General features: G+C 33.3%; 1 protein-coding gene across 49 annotated transcripts in view; it reads right to left on the reverse strand.

The window, feature by feature from the left end:
- LOC108950895 overlaps positions 1-698 on the reverse strand; it is a 32555-nt gene extending 31857 nt beyond the window's left edge. For 47 of the 49 annotated variants that reach the window (XM_026840181.1, XM_026840209.1, XM_026840182.1 and 44 more), the window contains exons 1-4: positions 622-698; positions 412-565; positions 251-333; positions 33-186 (exon numbers count right to left, since the gene is read on the reverse strand). In XM_026840181.1, coding sequence (XP_026695982.1) covers positions 33-186; positions 251-333; positions 412-565; positions 622-688 — 458 coding nt within the window. In that variant the 5' untranslated portion in view covers positions 689-698. The remainder of the gene's footprint in view (positions 1-32; positions 187-250; positions 334-411; positions 566-621) is intronic. The other 2 variants (XM_026840213.1, XM_026840178.1) reach the window with 2 other exon arrangements.
- Between the last annotated feature and the right edge of the window lie 244 nt (positions 699-942).

A 942-nucleotide genomic window follows, 5' to 3' on the forward strand; every position in this document is an offset into this window, starting at 1 on the left:
AATGTTCAAAATTATTTCAAAATTAAGCATACGTCAAATTTGAATTTTTCATTGATTCACAATCAGGAATTGTGAGGTTGTTGGGAAATCTATAACCTTTGTGCTCACAACCCACATCGTCCCAGATTGCGATGAGACAATCAATGGAGTGAGGACCATGATACGAATTGCAATTCTCAGGATAAACTGAAAGGTAATACAATAGTAGGGCAACATCCACTACCAGCAACAGTGGTAAAAATGTACAAACCAATTCCATAACATTCCAAGCCCCTATCTTTATCACCTCCATCAGCTTCCATTTGAACTAATTGGATATTGTACAAAACTTCCCTGTGGTTGAAACAAACAAAAATTATTACACATATGAATGATAATACCAATGTTTCAAATTGTTCCATAAATACTTACTTTACATTGAGCAAATCCAACACTTCTTTTTCAGCATGATCCAATTTAACTGGAGCTTTTGTTCCTTCACTTAAACAACCTTTTGATATCCAGATAGTTGTAAGGCATTCAACACTGTGTGGCCCATAGTATGTATCACAATTTTCAGGGAATACTGGAACAATTAAAATAATATTTAGACCAAACACAAAGTTGTGTGCTAAAACTTACCTAAGCCATAACAATTCAATTGATGATCATCACTTTCATCATCTGCTGAAGATTTTACACCTTCCATGTTTTCTCTTATTGCTCTATAAAAAAAATCCTTTATTTTGAAAATAATTTTCTTTAAATAATGAATGTAGTGAATAAATGAATAAATGTAACTTACTTTATCTTCGCGTGGCCGGAAAATGACAGTCGTTATAACACGGGTTTAACACCTAGTGCCAGCTTACGAGTTACCATGTATATTACTTTGTAGGTGATTATTATTTGGAGGTTTTTTTTATGTATGGCTGATAATTTGGAAAACCCATTAGTGACCAC

The sequence above is a fragment of the Ciona intestinalis genome, unplaced genomic scaffold, assembly GCF_000224145.3.
Source record: "Ciona intestinalis unplaced genomic scaffold, KH HT001147.1, whole genome shotgun sequence".
Classification (NCBI taxonomy): Eukaryota; Metazoa; Chordata; class Ascidiacea; order Phlebobranchia; family Cionidae; genus Ciona; species Ciona intestinalis.